A 24,254-nucleotide genomic window follows, 5' to 3' on the forward strand; every position below is an offset into this window, starting at 1 on the left:
GGATTAGGCAATAGTTTCTCAGATATGACACCAAAAGCACAAGCACCAAAAAAATATATATATAAATTGGACATCATCAAAACTAAAAACTTTTGTGCTTCTGAGAACACCATCAAGAAAGTGAAAAGACAACCCACAAAATGCAAAAATTTTTTGAAAATCACACATCTGATAAAGGACTTGTATCTAGAATATATATAAAAAACGCCTACAACTCAATAATCAAACAGATAAATAACTTAAAGATGGGCAAAGGATCCAAATAGACATTTCTTCATGCAAATGAACAATAAGTGCATGAAAAAATGCTTAACATCTTAGCCATCAGGAAGATACAAATCAAAACAAGATACCCATACACACTAGGATGGCTATAATTAAAAAGACAGTTAATAATAACAGAGAGGATGTGGAAAGATTGAAACCCTCATACACTGCTGGTGGGAATAGAAAATGGTTCATCTGCTGTGGAGAATACTCCGGCAGTTCCTCAAAAGTTTAAATATAGAGTTACCATATGACCTAGCAATTCCACTCTTAGATACATACCTAAGAGAAATGAAAACATATGTTTCACCCAATAACTTGTACATGAATGCTCATAGCAGCATTATTCATAATAGCTAGAAGTGGAAATAACTCAAGTGTCCATCAATGATAAGTGGATAAACAAAATGTGGTATAGGTACAATGGAATATTATTTTCAACAAAAAGGAATGAAGTGCTGATACATGCTACAACATGAATGAACCTATACAACATTATGCTACATGAAAGAAGTCACAAAAAACCACACATCATAGGATTCTATTTATATGAAATACCCAGGATAGGCAAATTCATAGAGACAGAAAGTAGTTTGGTGGTTGCCTAGAACTGAGGGGGCTGGAAAGAAGTGGGAACTGACAGGATTTCTTTGGGGGGTGATTAAAATGTTTTAAAATTGATTGTGGGGCTTCCCTGGTGGCACAGTGGTTGAGAATCTGCCTGCTAATGCAGGGGACACGGGTTCGAGCCCTGGTCTGGGAAGATCCCACGTGCCGCGGAGCAACTAGGCCCGTGAGCCACAACTACTGAGCCTGCGCGTCTGGAGGCTGTGCTCTGCAACAAGAGAGGCCACGATAGTGAGAAGCCCGCGCACCGCGATGAAGAGTGGCTCCCGCTTGCCGCAACTAGAGAAATCCCTCGCACAGAAACGAAGACCCAACACAGCCAAAAATAAATAAATTAAAAAAAAAATTGATTGTGATAATGGTTGCAAAACTCTGAATATACTAAAAACCATTGAAGTATACACTTCAAGTGGATGAGTTGCATGGTATATGAATTATATCCCGATCAAGCTGCTATTATAAAAAAGACTATGAAGGGTCACACCTTGGGAAGCCCAGGTATGACACCAAGTCCCAGAGGAAAGCACAAGGCTGAGAATGGGGAGTGAAGCCAGGAAGACTGGAGCCATGTAGACATAGAAACGGAGCCAGAGATGATGAGAAACTTGGGCTGGAGCCAATTAAGGAGATTCTGGAGCAGATGAAGGTGAAAGTTCACTTTTATTGGGGACTGGTCATTTGGTATACGGGTGGGTCAGCTCAACTGAAATAAATACTGAATTTCTCAGTGTATCAGCAGCCTAATTCTGGGGCTTGTAGCCCCTTTGTTCCTCGTTAATAATCCATATTGCAGATTCTCCCTACTCTTGATTTCCTAGAGATGGAGGAGAAGCTGACCTGTTTCTCCATGGGCTACTAAATATCTGTTGGTAGCAACAGCACTAGAAGCAGTAGTAAAACTAATAACAATAATAATAGCCCACATTGAACAGTTACTATGTGCCAGGCATAGTTTTCCAAAGTGCTTTACATTACTGACCCATTTAATTCCTCATAACAAGCCCATGGCATTAGTAATATCATTATCCTTATTTTACAGATAAGAAAACTGAGGCACAGCACAGTTAGGTATCTTGCCCCAGGTCAGATGCCTCGTGAGTGGAAAGAATTGTTTTTGGTCTTAGTTGGGATAACTTGGTGAAGCACATTCATTTTCATCAAGGCATCACACTGGATTGAAGACAACTGTGGTTTCTCGGTTGCCTAGTTCAGCACATAGGGTTTTGGACGCACCTGCACTCCAGTAAGGCAAGGTTGGTGTGTGAGTCCCAACTCCCACCAAGGTCCCACAACCTCCTGCCATTTCCAGGGAATGTCAGTTAGAAAAAAGGGAGACAGAAATAAATGCGGCCACTACAGCCAAATCACAGCCCCGGACCTAGGAGCAGAGCAGAGAACCTATCTAGAGCACTTGTTCACTCACTCATTCAAACATTTACCAAGTGACCTCTTGCTTCATGGGCAGGGACTGGGAATATAGAGAGAAGGAAAACAGGGGAGATGTTTTGGAGGAACTCCAAGGCATGGTTCAGTGTGATTACCTTCACATATTGGGGGCGGCCCTTCAAACTGCAGGTAAGTTCCAAGCTTGCAGGTCAGGATTTCATTCCCCACTAAGGTAAAGCCAGGGAGGCACCTGTAGCGTACGATGTCACCTGTCAAGGAGAGACCAATATGGGGATTCCCCGGAGAAGTCTGGGCAGGGCTGATTGGCACTCCTTAGTAGCTTGAACCCACTTCCAGGCAAGACAATCAGTGGCGGGTTGTGTTCTGTTCAGACTAAATTACTAGCTCAACTCCAGTCAAATGACCCAGATGACTGTGTCTCCCCTCTCACAGCTCAGCCTTCTGGGCCTAACAGTGTTCCACATTCTAGGAACTTTTTATAGTGTCTTGCATGGACTTACTTCTCAAAACATCCTGACTTGAATCATGGAACAAAACTGCTTTCCTAGCTCCTCTGGCTACGTATGGCTAAAAAGAAGAGTGATTGTATTCTGGGTGAAACTCAGTTGACAGAATACCAACCCTCTTGCACTGGGCCTATTGTTTCTCTCCACGGACAGGAGGGGAAGATGAGCCCCACTGGCCAGCCCCCACCCCTCCCCGGCCCCTCCTCGCCAGCCCCGTCCTTGCTGGTTTGGGAGGTCTTACCTATGTTGAATTCTTCATTCTCTGTGACGACTTCAGCATTGGGGAGGATGGTGGGAGGAGGGCATTTGGTGAGCGGATAAGCTGAAAAGACAAAAGCAGACAAGTCGGTGTAAGAGCATCATTCTTGGGGCACGTGGTCATTCATTTGTTCAGTGCTTCACGTTCTCACTCCTCATCCATCCACACAGCAGATATTAACGAGTACTTATCTGTACACCGGGCAAGATTAGCCAAGCACTATTTTGCTTATCCGCTGCCATCTGTTTTTATTTGCTTTTGATGCAAAAACCAGGAACCATATATCAAGACTAACAATAAAGGAGAGGATCTAAGAAGGCAGTGATGGTGCCTAGCGCTGAAGGGAGGGGAGAGAAGCATTTACTGAACACCTACTATACGTCAAGCATTTTCACCCGCTGTCACCTTGAATTCTCACAATAGCTGATCCCCCTGCGAGATGTTCTCACTCTACTTATGAGGAAGCTGAGATTCAGAAAGCTTCAGTTACTTCTCTAAGGTCACACAGGAAGTAAGTGGCACAGACAGGATTTGAATCCAGGTCTGGCTGCTCTCAAATCCCATATTCTTTCCACTACTCAGCATCTAAATGCTGTGTGTGGCTTACGTGGGGGACCAGCGAAGACAGCTTGTTTCTCTTCTGACCTTTGGCTAAACACTCTGGCTTCAGTGGATTTTCTAAACCAGAAGCCATCCCTCTGGGCAAAGACTGGCCTGTGTCAGGAAGGTGTTACCGAGGCAAAGTTCAGGGTGGGCTCATAACTTGGCTTTCTTTCACTATCTGGTACGTGGTTGAGTGCTGGATGTGTTAGCTGCTATTGCCAATGCTGTTGCTGTTATTATTTCCAAAGTCACTTCAACCCTTGCTGTGTTTTTTGAAATAGCATTTTTTTTTTAAATTTACAAATGTAACACATTATCATGAAAGAAAATCTGAGATTTTCTATGAGAAGAGTAAGAGGAAAATTAAACTCATCCATTGCCTTCTCAGAGATAACCACTGTTAACCCTTTACTGTAAATTCTTAGGGTATATATTTTCTGCACATAGATTTTTCTTTTACAAAATTTGCACCATGTTACATACTTTGAGTTGGTCTTTGTGCCCTTACTATTATATTGCAAGAATTTTCCCATGTCATCACATTCCTTCAAAAGTATGATTGAAATGACTTCATAGGATTTAATCATATAATCTACTAAAATTTATTTAACAGATACTCTATTGTAAACCATTTAGATTTCCAAAGTTTTGCAATTTAAAGTGAAACTGTGATGAACATCCTTCTATATATGCATCTTTTATGAAGTCTTTTCTTTTTATAAAACTAGGAATGATTAGAGTGTATGACTTTTTTAAAGTACAGGCATCTCCCACTGAACATCAATAATCCATTCCTGGAAATCAGACATTCTGTGTCAAGATGCTACTAGGAGCCTACTTCCCATTACTTTAAATGGGAAAAAATTATAATGCATAACCCAAGACCCAAAAAGTACTGAAAACTACAAAATACCTATATATATGCAACAAACCACTCTGCTAGAAAGTAAATACTTAAAGCATCACTTCATGATCACCCAGTGATTAGTACATTTGTAACAAAACAGCAGTTCTATGCATTGCATATTGCACCATGAACATTGCAGACTTTTCAGCCTGAGACAGAAACCTTAGGCAGAAACAAAGGTTAAATACGAAAGGCATGGCGAGAACGTGTTTGGGACAGCGCTGGGTGGTGGACCCTTCACAGTGAACATCACTCTGTGATAACCTCAGAGCCAGTGGCACCTGAAACACCTGTTCCAAATGTTCATGTGGCATTCTGACATTTTACCAGTCGTATCTGGAATGTAACTTAAGACTTCTCCTGCGTGTAGTTTTATTTAAAATGTTGTATTATGTTTTGAGGATTTAACTTTAATTTTTTTCTACAGATGTGTCCACTGAAACATGTCATATTGAGTGACACATAGCTTTATGAAGCCCTCTTGGGGTAACCAGACAGGTTTAATCTTGATTTAACATAAATCAGGGAGGACCAGGCCTGTGTTTGATACATACTTCCATTTTTCTTTCCAGGAAAATTGCTCCAACAGATACCGTCCACAGAACGACAGTTTCTCCAACCCTGGGTGCTGTCATTCTTCTTTCATCTGGTCCATCTAATGATTATCTATTGAGGGTTTGCCCTGGGTCAGGCACTGTGTTAGGTGTGGATGATGCAAGAGTAAAGAGACACAGTCCTTGCCTCACAGAACTTAGAGCCATTGGGGGGAATAGTCATCAATTTTAATCTTTGTCAACTTGATAGACAGCAGAGTACCACTTCTTTTCTTTTATTGGCATTTGACAACCAGTTAGGCTAAATATTTTTTTCATATGTTAATAGACTTTGCATTTTTCTTTTTAACTCTCTATTCATGTCCTTTGCCTCTATTTTTCCTATAAATTTGAAAAACTCTATGTGCAATATATTTAAGATTGATCTTTGCCTATTATTTCCCAATTTGTCATTTGCTCCCATCTATTTATGGCACTCTTTTGACTTGTACAAGCATTAAATGTTTATTTAGCCAATTCTCAATGTTTTCCTTTACAGAGCTTAAAAAAATTTGATTCCTTCCATTCTCAGCCTCGTGCTTACCTTTAAAACATACCTTCTAAAACCTTCTAGGACACACTTAACTTTCCCAGAAAAAAAATCAATAAAAGAAATCTCCACCTAAACACAGTGTGGATATTTTATAGTTTGTGGTTATTTGTTTGATCGGGTGATTTCCCATTACATTTTTAAAATTAACTTTTAAAAAATTACAAATTTCTGCTCAATGCAGAAAGCTGGTGGAATACTGAAAAGCAATAAAACAAAAATTCCCCAAGTCCCACCACCTGCGCATAGCCATTGCTAGCATTTTGTTGTATGACTTTTGATATTTTACAGATAACTCCCCTCCCTCCCCCACCCCCCCACACACACTGCATCTACCATGTTATTGCTGCAGAACTCTAGGGCAGGGGGCCATTCAAGACTCCTGTTTCCTTTGGTCTCCATCCCCCTTGTTCCCCTGGGGGGTGAGGCACTGATACAGCTTAGACTCCATTATGTGTTAACATGCTAACTAGTGGGCAGGGCTCATTTGCTTATGTCATGCAGCCGTCAGCTCAGCAGTAGTCATTGTGGGTCATTCATTGAACATGGAATTCTTTCCCACTGACACTCTGGATACGTTCCTCCTCATGCTGATGGGTGTGTTGAATTGGCCTTATCTCTAAAGCTTTTAAAGCCAAATTAGCTGCTTCCCACTAGCTATGTATTTTACGTTTGGTAGCAGCCGCATAGCACAGGGAGATAAGCTTGGTGCTTTGTGACCACCTAGAGGGGTGGGATAGGGAGGGTGGGAGGGAGAGACCCGCAAGAGGGAAGAGATATGGGAACATATGTATATGTATAACTGATTCACTTTGTTATAAAGCAGAAACTAACACACCATTGTAAAGCAATTATACTCCAATAAAGATGTTAAAAAAAAAAAAAGCCAAATTAGCTTAGGGAAAAATGCAGTTCACTTGGTTCAGTTCAGTTTACCCGATGACTCTAGGCTCTGCATTTGGATTTAGGGTTCAAGCCCAGCTAATGTTAAAATGCCTTCCTTTGCCATTATTCCCTGTATATATCTCTTTCTCAAGAACCTCACAAGGAGGGGTGGCTGTGGTCTAGGTTAGGGGTCCATAATCACAGCATCCTTTAGTTATCTGAGCCCCAAAATATCAGTTTAACAATATAAACAATATAAAATAAACATTTGCCTTCATCAATGAATTGTATTCTACATGAATGATTTTTAATGACTATATTTTCCTCCATTTTTGTGTGTGTATGTCACAATTTGCACACCTAATCTCCTATTATTTTATGTTTGGATTGTTTCTAATTTACCTGTTATAAATAGCACTTCGAGGAATATCTTTATACACATATTTTTGAACAATTTCCAGAAGTAGGATGGGTGGGTCCTAGATCATTGTTAATTAGGAAACCTGGGTGTAAGTAACATAAATCAACTGAGGGTAGAAGAAGCAAAAGAAGCCTCTTCGAGAAGAGTGAACCCAAGGGTGGATTTGTAGCCAGACTTCATAAAGGTAGAGGACAAGGAACTGAAGGGCCACCAGGAACCCAGGGAACTTTCCCATGTGTCTCAGTGATTCTGTTTCTGCACACAGGGCTTTTCTATTTCTCAGTCTCCTTGGACGGCAGAAGACAGGCAATCCATTGCTCCTGGATTTGTATCTTCTCTCTTCAGGAGACGAGTCCAGGCAGAAGCAGAATCTCTCAGGTTCAATTTCAAGTTCCCAAAAGAGAGCATCTGATTATCTCTGCTGGAGTCAGGTCAGGTGCCCACCTTTATTTCCAGCTACTGTTTCTGGGGTTGTGGGTGTACGTGGAGGGGAGTCATGATGTGCAAACATAGCTGACAGGTGCCCACATGAGAGGGGCTGTTAAGGACAGCATTATGAGCTGGGCAGACACCTGAAAATAGTTCCACTGCAGTTAATCACACTGTGTTAACCTTTTGATACATATTCTCAGCCTGCCCACCACTAAGTGGACTGCTCCCTGTAACCTTCCCAATAGGCTTATCATTTAAAAATTCTCATTACAGATTATTCTCTAATATGAAAGAATCCACTTTTTCCATGGCATGCTTTTTGCTTTGAATTCTACTCTTTTCTTTGATTGTTACTGCTGTGTTTGCCAAATATGTCACCATCCAGCCTTTTATTTTAAAGCTGTCGTATTGTCTTAGTTGTATTCCTGGTATGGAAAATCTAGTTATATTGTGTTCAACCTAATTTTAGAGTCTGTATTTTTAATAGGGAATTGGGCTTTAATAAATTTGTATTTGTCATAATAATTGAACTATTTTATTTTGTGCTTATTCTGTGTTTTCTGTATCTCTGTTTCTACAGTTTTCCTTCCTTTTATATGTGAATTGTATTTTGCTTCATTTTTTTCTTTTAGCAATTTGGCAGTACTACAGTTGATTTTTAATTTATTAATGACTAAAATATATACTTGGAACCCTTCTTTTCCTAATTATAAAATCAATAATTGAATAATATCTATTGATTCCACCTCCATGGAAGATTAATCAATGCTTCCCATTTTTATCTTTTCTTTTAAACAACTTCCCTATATTGAGTTAGTGGTTCATCCTTTGTTGGATGGCTACATCCTTGAGTAACAATTCAAATTGAGACTTTGGTTGACACTAATTTTAAGCTCTTGGATATCTGCAAATGACTGTCTCTTGCCCAACAATTTTTTTTTTTTTCTTGAACATCTCTACAGATGCCTCCTTAATTTTCTGGAATTAAATGCCAAATATAATTAATCTGAGAATTGTTGATTTTGGCTCCTTGTAGTTGATTTTCTCAGCCTGGATTCTAGTAGCTCTCCTCCACCCTTCATCCTTATAATTTGGAAAACCTGCCAGGCTGTTTTTGATTTCTCCTGGTATACAGTGAGCTCTTTTATCCTACATGCACAGATTTTCCTTCATCTCAGAAGAGTTTTATTTTATTATTTCTATTCTATCCATCAGGTTCTTCTACTCATAAATACTTCTTATCAGTACGTTGGTTCTTTGGTCACTGGATCTCCTTATTTACCATCTTCTTTATCATTTTCAAGTCCTTGTCCTTTTCCCTCTTCATGTGGAGCTTTTCTGATTTGTCCTCCACATCTCTGAATAGTTTTTCTACGGCGTCAGTTCTGCTCTTTGCTGGTTCGTATGCCAATCTAAACTGTGCAATTGCATTTCTTTTTTATAGCTAGCTCCCCTAGTAAATAAAATTTTTAATTTAAAACAATCACACGGGTGTAGGAAAAGTTGGAAGTATAGTACACAAAACTTTTCTCATGAACCAGTTGAAAATTAAGTTGCCAACATGATGCCCTATAACCACAGAATATTTTAGCATGTATTTCTTATAAACAAGCACATTCTCCCACATAACCACAATATAAGCACCAAAGGAGGAAATTAACACTATGTTGCTGCCACCTAATCCTTACATTCCATCCAAGTTTTACCACTTGTCTCAATAAAGTCTTTAATAGCAAACGCATCCAGTTCAGAACCATACGTTGCATTTCGTTGTCATGTTTCTTAGTCTCCTTTAGTCTGCAACAGTTCTAAAGTCTTTCCTTGACCTTCTTGACTTTTACACTTTTGAAAATTATATGCCAGTTAATTTCTAGTATGTAACACTGTATTACATACATTACCCTCAATTTAGGTTTGTCTGATTCCTCATGATTAGATTCAGGTTGTACATCTTTGATGGGACGATTACAGAAGTGATGCTGGGTCCTTCTCACTGCATCCTATCAGGTGGGGTACGATTTCCCCTTTTATTAGCCTCTCAGCCAGATAGCTCTTACTTGGAGTCCATGTTACCTAGACTCTTATGCTGGAAGCAGATGCTTTCCAAAATTTACTTCTATTTCCTAAACTATATGTTTCCAAGGGCATTTTTCTCTGCAATTCTAATCCTATTTTGTCATTAAAAAAAAAAATACTGTAGAATATTGCCATAAGTCTCCTTAAGGTATTTTTCTTCTTTTTGGTTCTTATATGAAAGGAAATTTACTTAGGGCTAATGTTTGGCTATAAAAAGACAAACATTCTTTCCCCCATCCCATTCCCAATCCCTGCTCTTTGCAAGTCAGCCTCCTTCTTTTTCTTTAGTTCTAGTCTCAAATACCAACTCTTAAGACACATTTTCCCCAATTATTCTACATGAAGTAGATTCTCTACCTTTTCATTTGCTATCTTACTTGTTTCTTTCATAGCACATATTACAAATTGCAAAGATTTTATTTGTCTGCTTACTTGTTTGTTATCTCTTCTTGGGGGAAGAAAGCTGTATGGGGAGCAGGCATTTCACAGAGCAGAAAACATGAATAGACAATGAAGATACGAAAGGATGCTCATCCTCATCTTCAACATAAAAGTGAAATGCTATCCACCAGGCTGGCAAAAATTTAAAAGTCCAATAAAGCCCAGTGTTTGCAAGGATGTAGTGCAACAGAAGCTCTACCTCTGTTGCTAGGAAAAGTGTAAATTGTTATAACTACTTCATGCGATCAATTTGGCATTACCTAGTAAAACTGAATATGTGAAGACTTACAACCTCACAATTCCACACAGGCGTGTACCCTAGAGAAACTCTTTTCTCCAAGAAGGAATGTACAACAATGCTCATATTGTTTGAAAATAAAATAACTTGAAAGCCTATTAACAGTAGACTAGATAAATCACTATTTTCACGCAATGGAATACTACACGGCATTGAAAAATGAACTAAATCTAGTCACATGCATCCGCATGAATTTCAAAAGCTTAATTTTGAGTGAAAAAAGCAGGTCACAGAAGAACACTTATTGAACAATTCTATTTACATAACAGAAATAACATGTGAAATGAAACAGTATATATTTTTGGAGACATACACCTATGGAGTAAAATTATAATGCAAAGCAATGAATGGTTAACAGAAAATTCAGGACCGTGGTTAACTCTGGGGTTCGGGCAGGGGGAACGTGTTGGAGGCGGCGCACAGGGGCTTCAAAGCCACTGGTGTTCTTTTTCTTAGGCTCAGCGATGGGTGTTCATCTTATCCTTCTTTAAATGGCACATGTATGTTACACACAATTTTTGCACATTGCTATATTCCACAATTTATCAAAAGCCCTATGAGTGGGTGGAAGGTGCCTTCTTGCTCACTTGGCCCCTTGCAAAGAGCCTGTCCCCCCCGAGCCCGTTGGCCTGGGCCTAGCAGTAGATCCTCTCGCCCAGGCCCTTGTCTGCTCTATAGTCAATGAGGCCTTGGACCATGGTCTGAGCAAGCACCTAAGGGTCTCATGTCTCATCTGAGGGCATCAGGGGCACAGTGGCCAGGACACACACAGAAGCAAGTGCTCTCCTGGGCAGACTTACTCAGGAGAACTTGGGAACAAGGATGCCCCAGGGCAGGGCTGGGCCTCCTTCACCTGGTCCTGGCGCAGGTGAATGCTCAAGAGCAGGGACCAGAGATCTGGCCTAGGACTGAGGTGATTTCATATGGATCCTGTTAATCTCTAAATATAATAATAATGATGATCATGATAATCATGATGATTATTATTAACACTGCCATTTATTGAGTACCTTTTATACTCTGTGCCTAGAGCTAGGCATTCCCATGCATGATTTCATTTAACTCTGTGAGGTTAGGTACTGATATGATTCCCATTTTGTGGATAATGAAATCGAGGCTCAGAAAGGTAAACGACAGACCCACAGTCACATAGCTAATATGTGGCAGATATTTGAACCCAAGTCTGTGTGACTCTGGAGTCCACATTCTATCACTCTATGGGCAAGTCACCTGGAGTCAGAATGACATAGCCTTCAAGACCTGGGTCCCATTAATGGGGTGAGAAGTGTGCCCAACAAGAGGGGTGTGTGGGTACCACGGCAGAATGAGATGGTGGGTTTCTCATCTCCATATCATGCTCACCTGGGCCCAAGCTCCTTGGGGACAGCGGCTGGAGCTTCCGATGCTCTCAACAATGTTGTTTCTGTCTTTCTGTCTCGATATCACTAACTCTCCCAAGGACTTTTAGGGCTGAATGCATTCATGTTTCTATAAATGCACGTGTGAGGCAGTAACACCGTGCGGTCCCACTGGAGCAGTCAGTGCAGAGCTATAAGGACTGGCTTCTCCTCCCAATTATAGCCATGCAATTTTGGGCAGGCCCTCCTGCCTTCCTTGGCCCTCATTTCCTCATTTGTAAATTGGGGGTAATAACAGCTGCTTAACTACCTCACAGAATTCTTAGAGGTCACAAACTCCAAGCCCCTCATTCCACAGGTGAAGAAACTGAGCTCTCAAGCTGGGGAGAGACCTACACAAGGTCAGACATTGACTTGAGGAACCAGGAATAAAGTCAAGCCTTCCTGATTTCCAGTCCAAATAGATGCAATGTTCTGCAAATTGTAAACAAGGGGGGTTATTTCATGGCTGGGCACAAACCCACGGAGAACTTTTTATAAGTTTTTCTATGCTGTGTCCACTATAACAAAAATGAGGAAATACCTGGGTCCATAACCTTGGACTTTTAGAAGAAAGTAGGCTGTCGATAAGGACAGATGCACCCTGAATTGTTCATGCTCCTCTACTTGAATTCTCCCTGATTCTGTCTGTGCACAGTAGTTCCTGTGGGGTCGACAGAGGCCCTGGATTCCTCTGGAGTGGGACAAGCCTCTAGAATGTGCTGAGGGACAGGGCGGGGCACAGGTAAAGGGATAGACCAGCCAGGGAGCTGGTGTGAATGATGGATAAGAAAGAAGCCTCACCCTGCTGCCTCTGAACTTGAACTTGGTGCCAAGGATCAGCGTCATGGGCCTCTCCGCCCTGCTGGTGTGGAGGGGAAGGAAGACTCACATTTAGGGAGCCCTGTGCTGGGAGCTCTCACATACCCTACACATTGAATTCTCATAACCCTGAGGACACCAAGGCGGAGAAGCTATGTTACTCTTCCAAGTCCCACAGCTGGCAAACGCGGGAGCCAGGAATCAAGCCCAGGACTTGAGAGTCTGCCCCCCACCCCCAGGCTTCCATACTGACCGGAGAAAGCTATGGCGAAGATCCCACCCGCAGCCGCATCACGGTGGAACTTGAGCAGGACCTGGTTGGATAAGCTGTGCAGTGTCTTCTTGGCCAAGCTGTGGCTGAAGGCTCCGAGCTGTGGGGACGTCTGCTGCGGCCCGTCCCTGCAACAGGAAAGAAGGTGCTGCACGTCACGGGTCACCATGCCTACCTGTTCCACCTGGTGTGTCAGCGGCCTTCAGTGAGCAAAGAGACATCCCTGTGTTGCCTTCCCTGGAACCTTATCCACTCCCTCCCATTTGTTCTTAGCCATTGTCTGGAAACTAAGTGAGAGATCAATCCAGGGCAGTCAGGTGACAGTTATCCAGCCCTGGAAATTTTGAGAAGAGAATCCCACTATCTTCTGCTGATTCCCAGAACCTCCAAACAAAGAAATGTTTAAATTATATCTTTGTCCAAAGATTCAGTGGTTTGGAAAAAAAGCTGTCTAGGAAACTGCACCTATCAAGTAATAATTCACATTTCCATTTTAAAATTAACTCAAGATACGCTAACTATATAACTCAGAGCTGAGCTGGCCAGTTTGGTAACCACTAGGCTACATGGGACTATTTACTTTTAAATTATTTAAACTTTAATAGTTTAAAAATCAGCTCCTCAGTCACTCTAGTCACATTCAAGTGCTCAATGGTCACATGTAGAGTGGCTGCCATATTGGACCTCACAGATATGGAATATTTCTCTCACTGCGGACAGTTCTGTGGTCAGCACTGGCTCAGCATGAGATGGCCAGTGGGATTTCACAAAATTCCACTCCAAAGCTCTTTCATTAGTTCAGGTAGCTTATCTTAGGTAAATGTAGACTTTTGGTTTGGACTCTGGAAATACTGAGAAAAGTCTGCCCATCTACGCCCTTTCCCATTCCCACACCCGTTGGTACTTTGACTGACCCCCAGCAGGACTCCAGGTTGGGAACCACTGTCTTGCCATTCCTTTCCCTCCAAGGAGTCAAAAAGGCTAATTGAAGCTGAGTCCTCATTCCACTATGTTTATCTGAGACCCAAGAGGCTGACAGCCATTTAAAACCATTCTGCTCGTGGTGTTCTGGACAAATAGACGGGTGACCCAGTTTAGACCCCAGTTAGTGCCCCTTTCTCATTGGCTGCTGACATGGCAGCTGGTCCTACCAGACGGTGATGAAGTCTCCAGAGGGCTCCGTCTGTAGCAGGCTGATGTTGAGGCGGATGCCGTGACCAATGGGTACGGTGATCAGCCAGACACAGTCCTGGGAGCTGGAGTAGGGACTGGGAAAGCCCGGGGAGTACACAGTGCCATTGAAAGAGGTGACGTTCCCGCCACAGGGCACTGCCAGGGAGAGGACACAAACACAGATGAGTGCTGGAGATCACCTCCCCCCTGAGAATTCAAATGACATCCTGATGCAGTCCCAGCCCCCAGCATGAATCATCCTGCTCCAGGAGGCTGGGCAGGATGGGGAGAGGAGATGGGGCTGAGGGAGGGCCAGGCCTGGCTTTCCCTGCTGTTCCCAACACACCACAGCCCGAGTGGCCCTCCATCTTCAGTGCAGGTCCTCTGTGGGCCTGCCTCAGCCCCTGGCCCCCCTCTTTCTCTTTCTTGTGGAAGAGACCTGTCCAGAAGGAAGGACACACCAAAGCTACCCCCTCTCCTTTCCTAGGAATACTAGAGTCAGGGCTTCAGTACTGCTGCTGGGAAGAGGTAAGAAATTATGATAGTATCTCTTTCTTTCTCTTTTTATTCTGAGATTCTTGGAGTGGTACTTTTGGTCTTGACTTAAGAGTTGCGGATTCTTGTGGTGAGGCTATGGTTGGGTTCAAATTATGGCTAAACCATTAATTGACTAGATAATTGACTAGATAAGTGTAGCCTCTCTTTCTTCACCTAGAAAATGGGACTAAGACTTCCCTCCTCATAGGATCGTGGTGGCAATCAGATGAACTGCTCCGTGTAAAATGCTCAGCCAGCGCTAGCTCATGGAGGCGGCATGTGCTGCATAGCCATGATCTTCTCTCCCTATCTTCTGTCTCCCCAGAGCAAACTTACGCTTAGACTCACTCTGATCTAGGTTTTAGGCAGGGGTATAAAGAGTCCTGGAAGTCTCCATGGTATTTGGATTTAATCACCATGGAGGAGAATAAAAAGAGGTTCTGGGTGAAAAAAAACCACAAAAAACAAAAAAAACCCTGGTCCAGAATAATGAGTGTATTGGTTGGCATGGGTTATCATGCAGAGATGTGGATGGGGCCGGAACAGGCTGAAAAGAAAGAGTCCCAATGCCTCCAAGCGGCGGCCAGGGTTCCTGCGAATGTGAACGCATCCTGAAGCTGGTGCACACGGGCATGCCATCCCTCCTCCATGTACTGAACCTCCATTCGGTGCCAGGCATGGCCAGGGGAGGCAAAGGACAGCAAGGATACCACGGCACGTGATTCTGATCTGTGAGTGTGTCCCATGGGACTGTGAGTGCCCTGGGACACAGCTAAGTGTACCGACATCTCCAGCCCAGCGTGGAGCACGCCATCAACATGGAATGCCACAGAACATTTGGGGGAGCCCCTCATCTGGTCCTGTGAGGGGGTGAGGGAGTCCTGGCAGAATTCACATTTAGACTCAGACCTGAGGGATGACAAGGGCTAAACAGGTAAGGCAGGAGAGAAGAGCAATGTTCTATAAGAAGGGACCAGCACGCGCTCAGAACCAGGGGCAGGAGAGGACGGCACACGGTGAAAATGGAAAGTATTTCAGCTGAGCTGGAGCGTAAAGTCTGAGAGAGTGGAGAACAGGGGGAGGTAAGTGGGGACCAGGCCCTGAGGCACACCGTGTGCTACCCCAAGTGGGTTGGACGTTACCCCAAGGGAGATGGGGGCGCCTTGCTAGCTTCTGAGCAGGGCAGTGTCTGGCGTACATGAATGGTTTCGAAGGCTCACCCTCACTACACTGTGAAAAGTGGATTGAGGAACACAGACTGAAGGCTGGGAGCCCAGTGACGAGCCTCATCTAAGTGGCCTGGATTAAGGTGGAGGCAGCACACAGAGAGAAGTGGATGCATTTGAAGGGCAATTAGGATGTGGAATTAGCAAGACTTGGTGACTAGGTCGGATAAGGGAGAGGGAGGCTGCCCAAATTGAAGGCTGAATAACCAGGGGACTAGAGGCACCCTTCACTAGATGAGGATCTCAATGTAAAGGCAGAAGGACGATGACTTCCCTTTTGAACACGCTGGGATTTAGATGCCTCTGGATAGGAGAAGATATTCAGTAAGGAATTGGATGTACAGGTGAAGAGCTCAGGAAAGAGATAAAGGTTGCAGATACAGATGGCATTTGGAGATGTGAGGGAAAGAAGACAGTCTGGGAAAAAAATTCAAAGGACAGCAACACTTAAGGGACAAAGAAATAGATGACCAAAAAGTTGGCACAGGCAGAAAGGTAACTGGAAAAGCTAGAGAAGATGGTGTCTAAGAAGCTAAGGGAAGAGGGCTTCCCTGGTGGCGCAGTGGTTAAGAATCTGCCTGCCAATGCAGGGGACACGGGTTTGAGCCTTGGTCCGGGAAGATCCCACATGCCGCGGAGCAACTAAGCCCACGCGCCACAACTACTGAGCCTGCGCTCTAGAGCCCGCATGCCACAACTACTGAAGCCCATGCACCTAGAGCCCATGCTCCACAACAAGAGAAGCTACCCTAATGAGAAGCCCACGCACTGCAACAAAGAGTAGCGCCCACTCACCGCAACTAGAGAAAGCCCGTGCACAGCAACGAAGACCCAATGCAGCCATAAATAAATAAATAAATAAATGAATAAATGAATAAATGAATAAATGAATAAATAAATAAATAAAAGAAGCTAAGGGAAGAACTTTCTTAGGAGGGAGAAGGGATTGTGGCTCAAGATGTCTGATGGAGGAAGCACTGCTCGTTCCTCTCTCCTGTGATGCCATAAAAAGGAGTAAAAAGGGAGCAAAAGTCCACAATGAAGCTTGTCATATAGCAGGTGACCAACCAACAATTCCAGAATGATGGACTGGTTATACACGAGGATGGTTTTGAAAATCCGAAAAACGAACTGGAAGTTGAATAGTTTTAGAGATTATGATCTTATATTCCAACACCAGAACAGCTCAGTTGTGCAAACAAGGTCTCTTTATCTATGGAGAGTTAATACGTCCGGCTCATCGTTTTTGGGCCACATACCGTGCTGGGCGCTTTATATGAGCCATCTTGCAACCCTCTCAGCTCTTACGAAGCAGAGGTGAGAAGCTAAGGAAGAAACTGGAGGTCAGAGAGGTGAAGTGGTTCAGAGACGAAGCCCAGGGCGGTCTGATTCTGGAACTGGGGTGCTTTCTCCTGGATTATACTGTCCTCCTGCCATATTTTCCCCTTTCAAGACAAATCCCAGCTTCTCCTCCAGGAAAAGGAAGGAAAATGGAACTGAGGTGTGCAGACAGGGGTAGGGACAGCATGACCTCTTGGTCCTCCTCCATCCTGGTTCTGGTTAATGAAGACCCAGGAAAGTGCCACCTCTAGCTCCCTGATATCATCAACTCAGATCTCTCTAGCCTCATGTAGGAGAGGGAGAATAAGCTGGGAGGTGTGAAGAGAGGAACAAGAATTTCCTAGAAAGATGCTTTATTCTCGTCTCCCTTTAGGAAAGTGCCATGATTACCTCTCTCTACTGCTCAGCACATCAGTGTCTTCCCTTCTGACTGGGGACATCTAACCCATGAGGTTGGCTATTCCCAAGGGCTGAGTATGTATTCCTTTGGCTGTGACCCACATCTCCTCCAGGTCCTCCCTAGTGCTGGCCCAGAACTCTGTCCCCAGGACCCTTCTTCCTGGATAGGCTCGGTCTCATCTCTATGGAAACAGGATGGACAAAGTTTGCCAGGACCTCCCAGCACGGGTGATCCCACAGAGCAGGCACGTGGAGGCTGGGACTTCTCTGGATCAGTGTCCCTAAACAGAATCGCCAGGGATGAGGGAGGGACATACCTTCACACCTGGGCAGGGGGTGGTCCCAGTTCCGGTTGGTGCCGTGTTGACACGTGAGGACAGGGTGGCCCATCAGCTGATACCCTGGGAGGCACTCGAAGGTCACCGACTGCCCAACATTGTAGCCAGCTCCCCGCACAACGCCGTTCGCAAAGGGCTCTGGGTCTGGGCACTCTTGAAGTTCATAGGCTGGAAAAGATCACGAGAGAAGGTTACTTTCTTCTCTCTGGGCATTTTCTCCCTGACCAGAATATAGGCGTACCAGGGAGTTAGTTAGCATAGTGGTGGAGAACCAAGACATGGACTCAGATGGGCCTTCGTCATTTTCTAGCTATTGGCTTTGGGCAAATGATTTAAGCTCTCTACGCCTTTGTTTTCTTATTTAGAAAATGGTTATTTTGAGAATCCAGTAGGATCAAATATACAGAGCTCTTTGCACAGTCCCGGCACATGGTGAGAACGTAATCAATGCTATCTGTTATCATTGTTTCCATGGGAATAGGGGACCCAAGGAAGACAAGGGTAGATTGAACCATTCTTCTTTTTTTTTTTTTTTTTAACATCTTTACTGGAGTATAATTGCTTTACAATGTTGTGTCAGTTTCTGCAGTATAACAAAGTGAATCAGCTATTCGTATACATATATCCCCATATCTCCTCCCTCTTGTGTCTCCCTCCCACCCTCCCTATCCCACCCCTCTAGGTGGTCACAGAGCACCGAGTTGATCTCCCCGTGCGATGCAGCTGCTTCCTACTAGCTATCTACTTCACATTTGTGAACATTATTCTTTGAGCACCTCACTGGGGCTCAGCAATGACCTCCACTCTTTCCTGTTGCTGACCTCGTTCAACCACCAAGGTCAAAAACACGGGAAGTGGTCAGGTGAGGACATGAGTGGGGCCCTTCTAACTCTGAGAAATGAGAGCCCATCAGGAAGGAAGAAATGCGGTGGGAGGAAGCCAAACCTGCGGCAAAGGACAGAGTAGCTGGGGTAAAAGTCCCTCCAAAGAACAAGGAAGTTGCTTCCCTGAGTATGAGTGTGCCTGCCTCACACTCCTTAATGAGAGCGGCTGAGTCCTGGCCCACCGGGAGCAGTCGTTGAGGGATCTGCTGAGCATGTCACAGAGCAGAGCCTTCACTTAATTGGACAGTAACTGGGCCCACCAGACGGAAAGTCAGCCATGGGCGGAGAGGGAGCACTCCAATGGCGGAAGTTCTCAGGGGGAGGAGCTGAGACCCAGTGAATGCTCCATGCAAGCCAGTGCATCATCACGTGCAATAACAACATAAATAACAGTCATCATGAGAGTGCCATTGCGAAGTTCTCCCTCTGTGATGGTGGCTATTATGTATTTCCTTTCAGTATCGTGCAGGGAGGTGTCTGTGGGAAGAACTGGGCAGGTTTCACTGGATATCATCAAGGTAGTTGGCTGTGTTGAAAAATCGAGCAGTTCTAGAGAGAGTGGGTGGGCTGGTCAGCCAAAGGGAACATGGCTCTGTTAGCAGCAGAGGGTTTGGGCGATTTGGCAAATAAAGTCTTAGTAGAAGCAGGGAGCCTGTAGCTCAGGGAGGTGACTGAATGGATGGATTGGGCTTTTTATTTTTTTTGGTAAAATATTTTATTTATTCATTTATTTATTTATTTACTTATTTAATTTTGGCTGCATTGGGTCTTCATTGCTGCGGGCAGGCTTTCTCTAGCTGAGGTGAGCAGGGGCTGCTCTTTGTTGCGGTGAGCGGGCTTCTCATTGCGGTGGCTTCTCTTGTTGCAGAGCATGGCATGGGTTCTAGGTGCATGGGCTTCAGTAGTTGCGGCACGCGGGCTCCATAGCTGTGGCACGCGGGCTCAGTAGTTGTGGCTGATGGGTTCTAGGGTGCAGGCTCAATAGTTGTGGTGCACGGGCTTAGTTGCTCCGCGGCATGTAGGGTCTTCCTGGACCAGGGCTCAAACCCAGGTTCCCTGCATTGGTAGGTGGATTCTTAACCACTGCGCCACCAGGGAAGTCCGAGCTGGGCTTTTAAAGAGAAGCCTCAGTGGGAACAGGGGGACCCAACGATGGGGAGGAGCCTGAAGACTGAGGCCTCGTGAGAAGCCAGAAGCCGCCTGGAGGAGAGAAGCTGGGTCTCTCTTACAGGAATTGTCTCCAGCGGAAGGAGCTGGGCTTTTCACAAAGAGAGACCCTGAAGTGAGGGTACCAGGACTGCTTTCACATGGAGAGAAGTCTCAGAGCCCGTTCCACCAGAGGAAGCTTCAAAGGGAGAGGTTGATGGAACTAGAGACTGTCATACAGAGTGAAGTAAGTCAGAAAGAGAAAAACAAATAGCGTTTAATATCGCTTACATGTGAAATCTAGAAAAGTGATACAGATGAACTTATTTGCAAAGCAGAAATAGAGACACAGATGTAGAGAACAAATGTATTGATACCAAGGGGGGAAAGGGGGAGTGGGATGAATTGGGAGATTGGGATTGACATAGACACACTACTATGTATAAAATAGATAACTAATGAGAACCTGCTGTATAGCACAGGGACCTCTACTCAATGCTCTGTGGTGACCTAAATGGGAAGGAAATCCAAAAAAGAGGGGATATATATATGTATAGCTGATTCACTTTGCTGTACAGTAGAAACTAACACAACACACTGTAAAGTAACTATACTCCAATAAAAATTAATTAAAAGATGAAAAAAAAAAAAAAAGGGAGAGGTTGGGCCTAGAGGGCAGACATGACCCCTAAGAGGTGGACTCATTAACTTTCCCAGGAAAGGGCTCCTTAGGGATACTAGTAGTAGATGCTCCAGTGGGAACAGATACAATTTCAAACAAAGTGCCATATTAAAAATACTAATAATGATGATGTCTAACATTTTGGAACAATGTCATCATTTTGCTAAGTTCTTGTGTTTTTACAATCTCCTGAGAAATTTTAATGGAATAAGTTAAGCCTGTCAGACTAGGAGACCTGGGTAGGAGTAGCTTATGCTGTTACTGAAAACTTTATGGGACTATTTACCTGAAGAAGGGAAAGGAGAACCCCAGCCGAGGAAGTTCAGAGTGTCTAACAGGAGGGATTTTGAGGAAAAGTAAGGAGTTGGATTTCTTCCAAAGAAAGTCAAGGGACCACAGAGAGCTAGGCCTGCTCTATAGACGTGGCGGCAGTGGTGACAGGTGGCTCTTTCATGAAGCAGGTCTTTTCATAAAGGAAAAACCTGGGGCGAGCGGTCAGGCTAAAGAATGTGGGTCTACGGGGCAGGGAGGATTATTTGGGCCTGGCACATTGGGAGGCCTTGGTGGGAGCGCCTGGGCCTCTGGCACTAGAGACAACCTAGTCGGGAGGTTGGGGTCATCATAAATGAGAAGGCTTAACGGAAGCTGAGGTCAAGTCTGAGGGGGGCAGCTGCCCTGACACCAAGAGTGGCTCCGCAGGGGCCATCAGGACTGGGGCAGCGGGCAGGTGCTGAGGAAAGAGCTGGGCCTGTGACCCAAGGGAACATCCAGGCGAGTGCTGGGGTAAAATGTGAGAGGAGCTGGGCTACCACAGAGTGGAAACCCTAGTGGATGTTGCTGGGCCTCTCACACAGTTGGGCCAACGCAGGTGAAGGCGCTGGTCCTCTGAAGGCAAACCTACCACCCCTCCTCCCTGCTTCCACCCCTGCCCCCCCCCCACCCCCACACAGCGAGCATCTTCAAGAAACCGGCTTCCTCTGAACATGTGGAGCCTTGGTGCGTGTGGCGCTCACCCAGAGTGCCGGCCCGTGTCTGGAAGCCTTAGTGCAGGGCCCGTGTGCAGAGGAGCCGCAGGCGAAGCTCCTCCGAGGTGAGGGCTTGGCGAGCATGGGAGGGGCTGAGACCAGGGCTCCATGGGGGTAGTTAGGTCTCTTCTACAGGGAGGGAAGTCCATGGAGTCTGCGGGACTCAGAGGGCAGCTTTGACAAGGACAAAGCGGATTTAGCACGTGGGGAATGCAGCGAGAGCGTCTGGTCCCACCACACAAGCTTGGCGGGCAGGGCTGTGCCCGTCACAGGGGTGAAGGCACAGGGCACGGGTGGGCCCCAGAGCGGCTGTCCCTGTCACGATGGTGGCGTAATCAGACCTTGCATTTATCCAAGAGGAGGAGCCTCCAGGAGAGCCCTTGGGCCTGAAAGAGGATGTTACAATTTGAATTGTGTCCTCCTCAAATTCACATGTTGAAGTCCTAACCCACCCCTGTATCTCAGAACGTGACCTTATTTGGAGACAGGGTCTTCGCCTGCCTTTACGGAAATTAAAATGAGCCCGTTAGGGTGGGCTCTATTCCAATATGACTGGTGTCCTTATAAAAAGGGGAAATTTGGAGGCAGACAGACAGGGTAAACAACATGTGAAGATGAAGCCAGAGATGGGGGTGATGCTTCCACAAGCCAAGGAATGCCAGACGGCCAGCAACCCACCAGAAGCCAGGAGAGAGGCATGGAGTATATCCCTCCTCACAGCTCCCAGAAGGAACCAACCCTGTCCACACCTTGATCTTGCGACTTCCAGGCTCCAAGACTGTGAGAGATTAACTCTGTTGTTTAAGCCACCCAGTCTGAGGTACTTTGATAGAGCAGCCCTAGGAGACTAATACCTAGGAAGCCTGAGAGAGGCATGCGTCTGTCCCAGAGAGGCACCCTGACCTTGTATTTGGGCCTGAGTCTCTCCTGGGACAGACTGTGGCCGCGGGATGCATCATGACCCATTGGACAGGCCTCACTGCCCACCGAGGCTGTGTACACTTCACAGGCACAGGCTCCTTGAGTTAAGGTCGGCCTCTGCGATGCGTCCACATACAGGCCCTCTGGGTGGGCAGCTGAGTTACCACCAACAAAGTGGCACTTTCTGGGAAAGAGGCTCGGCTTCTCCCTGCTGCTGCCTTGGTGTGAGGGTCCCAGCTCCTCCTCCTGAGGCTTCCCAGGTGGTAACAACCCTGACCATACTCAGGGACGGTCCCCAGAGGGGGCAGCGCCTGTATAACTGGCCCAACGGTGGGGTACCCTTTAAGGCTTTCCCGCAGTGACAAGCCCAAATCCTTGGTCAGTATTCATCTCTGACAAGGGATAAAAAAGCCAAATGTCAGAATGGTATGTATATAGAAACTCTATATTACCATAGACAACACAACCAAAAAAATCATGACGTATTACATATTCTTCACAAGAACCATGTAACTAGGAGTGGCACCGTGTGGGAAAAGATCTGGAAAGATCACATCAAAACAATAGTGGTTACTTCTGGGGAATAATTCTGGGTTTGGAGGCTGTAGACAAAGAAAGCTTGGCCTTACCTGTAATGTTTTAATTTCTTAATTCCTTCCTTCCTCCCTCCCTTCCTTCCTTCCTTCCCTCCTCCTTTCTTTCCTTCCTCCCTTCTTTCCATCCTCCCTCCCTCCTTCCCTCCCTCCTTCTTTCCTTTCCTCTTTCTCCCTCCCCCTTTCTTTTTTAACACGGTAGGTGTGTTTGTAGACTGTGTAATTAAAAATTAACTTAAAAAAAGCAGATTGCAAAACAGTATCTATAGTGATCCAATTTTGGTTGAAAATATAGTTATATCAGTATATGTACAGAAAAAATGGGAAAAGCAAACTGTTACAAGTTGATGTCTCTGCATAAGGCAGGGTTATGGGAGAATTTTGACTTTCTGTGATGCGCTCACAAAAACTTCTGTGATGTTTTAATTTTTTGACAAGCATGTGCTAGCCTTGGAAAAAAGTCTAAACACATGAAAAAAAATTCAGTGGAAGAATCTGGGCAAAGAGGTTAGAACAAACGGTTCAGTCAGTCACACTAGGAAAGCCCCCGAGGGAGACGTCGGGTCCGATCAGGGCCCGTGTACCGCTGCATAGGTGGGCACAGCTGCACGGGCACGGGTAATGGCCCCTCCACAGGGGAAGCCTGAGCTGGAGTGGATGGAGCTTTTCCAGGAGAAGTGGGCCGGTCACAGGACTCCAGCTCAGGACGGGGGAGCTGCGGTGAGCGTGGTCCGGCCTCAAACAGGGAAACCCTCAGCGGGAGTAAACGCACCTGTCTCATCGCTAAGGCTCAGTGGGTCCTTCTGGGCTTGTTACAAGAATTGTTACTGGAATCCTCCATCATGTCAGAGGAGGAGCTTTGCCGAGCATAACTGACACACAGGGGAGGACCCAGAGGAGGAAGCGAGCCTCTCAAGGCCAAGGGGCAGTGGCTGGTTGGACACTCGGGGATGCCTGAGGGGGACTGATGGGTCACTCGTTCAGGGGAAGCTGCTGGCTGTTGGGCCGGGATGGGGATGGAGCCTGAGAAGGCGCTTTGGGGCTGCCGCCCTGGGAAGGGCTTGTCAAAGGGGTTCAACAGCCTCTGTGGGCCAGAGAGACATGTCACGGTGGTCGGGCCTGCCGCCCACCTCCCCGCCCTTCCTGGGTTCCCTCCTCCCCTACGCAGAAGGCTGGGAAGACGGGTGGTTGTGAGTAAGAGGTGGGGATGGATGGGCCCTCCCTGTC

At 45.4% G+C, this 24,254-nt stretch overlaps 1 protein-coding gene across 2 annotated transcripts in view; it reads right to left on the bottom strand.

Annotated features, from left to right (window-relative positions):
- Window positions 1–24,254, bottom strand: part of CSMD2 (CUB and Sushi multiple domains 2) — a 645,193-nt gene that overhangs the window by 86,886 nt on the left and 534,053 nt on the right. For both annotated transcript variants that reach the window (XM_068537861.1, XM_068537860.1), the window contains exons 42-46: window positions 17,756–17,944; window positions 13,914–14,091; window positions 12,745–12,890; window positions 3,049–3,129; window positions 2,436–2,549 (exon numbers count right to left, since the gene is read on the bottom strand). In XM_068537861.1, coding sequence (XP_068393962.1) covers window positions 2,436–2,549; window positions 3,049–3,129; window positions 12,745–12,890; window positions 13,914–14,091; window positions 17,756–17,944 — 708 coding nt within the window. The remainder of the gene's footprint in view (window positions 1–2,435; window positions 2,550–3,048; window positions 3,130–12,744; window positions 12,891–13,913; window positions 14,092–17,755; window positions 17,945–24,254) is intronic.

The sequence above is a fragment of the Eschrichtius robustus genome, chromosome 3 (assembly GCF_028021215.1).
Source record: "Eschrichtius robustus isolate mEscRob2 chromosome 3, mEscRob2.pri, whole genome shotgun sequence".
NCBI lineage: Eukaryota > Metazoa > Chordata > Mammalia > Artiodactyla > Eschrichtiidae > Eschrichtius > Eschrichtius robustus.